The sequence below is a fragment of the Ixodes scapularis genome, unplaced genomic scaffold (assembly GCF_016920785.2).
Source record: "Ixodes scapularis isolate PalLabHiFi unplaced genomic scaffold, ASM1692078v2 PGA_scaffold0__279_contigs__length_252992795, whole genome shotgun sequence".
Classification (NCBI taxonomy): domain Eukaryota; kingdom Metazoa; phylum Arthropoda; class Arachnida; order Ixodida; family Ixodidae; genus Ixodes; species Ixodes scapularis.
The window spans coordinates 53195371-53198833 of record NW_024609835.1 but is presented as its reverse complement, the minus strand read 5'-3'; the positions used below and the strand labels follow the sequence as shown (position 1 = coordinate 53198833).

The 3463-nt window shown below is 46.9% G+C and overlaps 1 protein-coding gene across 1 annotated transcript; it reads right to left on the bottom strand.

The window, feature by feature from the left end:
* Positions 1-1027: 1027 nt before the first annotated feature.
* LOC8027832 (omega-amidase NIT2-like) lies at positions 1028-1909 on the bottom strand. Its single transcript, XM_040214265.1, has one exon. It carries the CDS (start codon positions 1907-1909, stop codon positions 1028-1030), a length of 882 nt encoding a protein of 293 aa, XP_040070199.1.
* Positions 1910-3463: the final 1554 nt, after the last annotated feature.

The following is a 3463-nucleotide window of genomic DNA, read 5'->3' as shown; positions in this document are numbered from 1 at the left end:
AACTCTCTGCTTCCCTAATTTTAACTTCAGCATTAAATATTAAATGAATGCTTAATTTATGGTAATTAGTTGCATGGCCAACTCAATGCATATTATAATTTAGATCTCAAGGGAAATTTTGTTTTGTGTTGTCTGGTTAAAAATGACTAGCTTTTCTCTCGGTCAGTTTTGTTTTATTTCCGTCACTCTGTTAGGCAAATGTGTTTCTTTACATGTTTCTGGCTAAGACGAGGATTTCGGTAAAACTGTATAGGTATGTTTTTTTTTTTTGTTTTTTTTTTCGTTGTTTTTTACAAAACATGACCGAACGGAACTAAAATCAAAGTTTATTCATAGTATCGTTGCTTAAAGGACACACGCAAAGGAAAAAAACATAGTTTTTAAACTGCTTAGATGGAAAAAAAATATCATGAAACAATTTTACAACCAAGAAAAAAAAGTTTAGAACTATATTTACGGTGCTATACGAATTTGTAGTTGGCGCCGGCGTGCGCCGCGGAAAAGTGGCTTTTGACGGGCCCAAATTTGTCACATGGCGTGGTGCTTGCGCTCTTTCGGAAGCGTCCTATGGCCTCTAAAAGTAACTTATTCATCTTTGTTTGAAGTATAACAAAAAGCTAAGATGCATAAGTAACTTTTAGAGCCCAAAGGAAACTCCTGAAAAAGCGCAAGCAGACGTGATAGACCTGTGCGCAGGTCAGACGACGGCGGCGGCGCCCCGAAGCAGACGAACTCGTGCGGCGGCGGCGACGGCGGCATGGAGAAAAGCGTTGAAGCGGCGTTCGTAGCGTGCGGTGGCGACGCAGCGCGGCGGCGCGCGGGCCTACCACGTGACCAGCCGCGGCTCCCGCGAGCGCCAACTACAAATCCGTATAGCGCCGTAAATATAGATATAAATTTTTTTCTTCGTTGTAAAATCGTTTTATGACATCCTTTTTTCCATCTAAGCTGTCTAAAAAATAATGTCTTTTTTTCTTTGCATGTGTCCTTTAAGCACACACCTCACTACGCACGACAGGATTAACCCTCAGGTCGCACCGCAATCACAGTCACTATGGCCACTGAAGTGGTCACCTGCAACACTAATCACATCGTAGAGATCGTTCCTGTGGTGCTTCATGATTGGCGTCTGCTTTCTCACCGTCGACAGGTAATCCAAATCCACTTCGCTCATCAGGATTTCCTCCTCGGTTCCCGCCGACCGGACCACCTTTCCCATAGGATCAACCAACATGCTGTGTCCCCACGGGACGTATGGCGTACGTTCGCTTCTAGCCGGCGACGCCAGCGCCACGTACACTTGACCATCTACCGCCCTAGATCTCGAGTATAACTCGGCGTAGATGGGACCAATGTTCACGTTGAACGCGGAAGGGAACACCAGCAGCTTGCAACCGAGTTGCGAATAGATGTGCGCCAGGGGAGCGAAAAAGATGTCGTAGCACACGCCGACGCCGACTTTACAGAGCGGAGTGTCGAAGGTGGTCAGTCTGTTCCCTGGCGACACAAGGCTTGACTCACGTGAAGTTATCATTCCAGGAATGTCGGCGTCGAATAGATGCAGTTTCCTGTGCTTGGCGACCATACTGCCGTCGGGGCCATAGACAAGACAGGTGTTGTATCTTTGACCCTTACCGTCGATTTCGGTCATGGAACCGCCTATAAGGTACACGCCGTTCTCCCTCGCACGCTGGGACAGCATCTCGCTCGTCTCACCGGGAATGGTCTCAGCGGACGCCTTAAAACCTCGCCCGCCCAGGGGGTAACCGAAGCAAGCTGGAAGACATACCATGTGGGCTCCACTAGTCGCAGCCCTCTTGATTTTCAGACTCGTGACTCGGAGAGTTTCCGACTTGTTTAGTGTTGGAGCAAGTTGTAGAAGGGCCAGGCGAAATGTATTTGTTGCCATGATGCTTTCGAGTGAAGTCCGGGAGAGTGACTCTCTTTTCAAGCCTCGTGAATGCACTAACAACGAAAAGAACGCCGCATGAAGCATATCCCTCGGCAACACAGGTGTTCGTCGATAACACTTTTTTTAACATAAACGATATCAAAGACGTCTACAAATTTCTCTTATGCAAAACTGAAGCGCAGCACTTGAAGAGGAGGAGGGGAGAATACGGAAGAAAGGGTATGCCCCCCTCCTCCGACGATCTCTCCCCTCCTTCTTTTCTCCTCGCCACCTCCTCCCCTTCTCCCGTCCTCCACTATTCCTCCACTCCTCATCCTGCTCTCCTCCTCTTCCTTTTTCCCGCCTCTTCCTCCTTGCCTAACCAAACAGAAAAAAGAGCATAACCTGGATTATCGGACAGAAAAATCCAACTGGATTTAAGGTTTCCACCATGAAATCCAGTTAGATTTTCTGTTCCATAATCCAGTTCATACTGTGTGTTTTTTTTTTGTTTTTTTTCGGTAAGGGTGCCCCCTTCCTCCTGCCGCGGATCTTGCTCATGGGTGACGTGACACCAAGTCATGACGTCCTTTCCCCTCTAAATTTAGCGGGGAAACTGGATTGGGGTTGAGGTTGAGGAACATACCTGTGCCCAGAATACTTGGAAAACATCCCGGTACGAATACACGAAGGAAAGTAGATATGGGATCTAGTTTCCGAAAGAAGAAGTTACTTCGCGGACAGTTCGGCGGTGGCTGTTTTTAAGGTAAACGCAAGATAAAGTTGAAGTTGAAGACATTTTCCCGGGAAGCCTAAGTATTTCTCAATAATAAAAAAGCTCCAATTCATTTTTTTTTCGATTTTGATCAGACCGACTGGTAGGTACATTTTCTGGGTTTATCGGTATTTACCGAAAACACCGCACCTTACTTATAAGATGCGTTCTGGGCACCGCAGTTGCACACGGTGCCGTAAATACGACTGGCACACTACACTGAGTTCTCCTTTAATATTCTGCTGCAGCACCCAACCACAATGAGACCGGTAGAGATGTATACCTTATCGATACATTTCCCCTGGAGCCGAACGATTTTGCTTTCTCTGTATGGCAACCTTTGCATGCCCTCCGCAACAACTTTTTTGGTATAGTGCGTCACGGCCGCACAAGGAAAACTGCTTCCCGCTCATCAATGAGCCTGTTTGAAATAAATTTTATACTATGTTCATAGACAGTCACAAGCGCAGATGCTCACGGGATTCATTGTTCAACCGAACTTGGGACTACTGGACTGAGAAAGCGAGAGAAGTGTATATAGTTAACCTTCCTGGGCATGGATCCGAAAAACAAGCTTCGGTTACCTTATCTAGCACCCTTTGGACTTGTTTTGCATACCTACCCCGTAGATATGTCGCCAGCTGCCGATGCGCATATAGCTAGTGGAGCCAGGTGCAGCCTGCTTCGTGCTTGAACCGATATCCCGAAGCCGTCCGTCTACATTAGAGAGTTTGAGTAGATCGTTCCGATAGCCCTGATAACGATACTGGGTGATTTCAGATAAGATCGACCAAAGG

Bases quoted from the DNA above. Each gene is read 5' to 3' on its own strand.
- LOC8027832 (XM_040214265.1), bottom strand. From the start codon at position 1,909: ATGGCAACAAATACATTTCGCCTGGCCCTTCTACAACTTGCTCCAACA.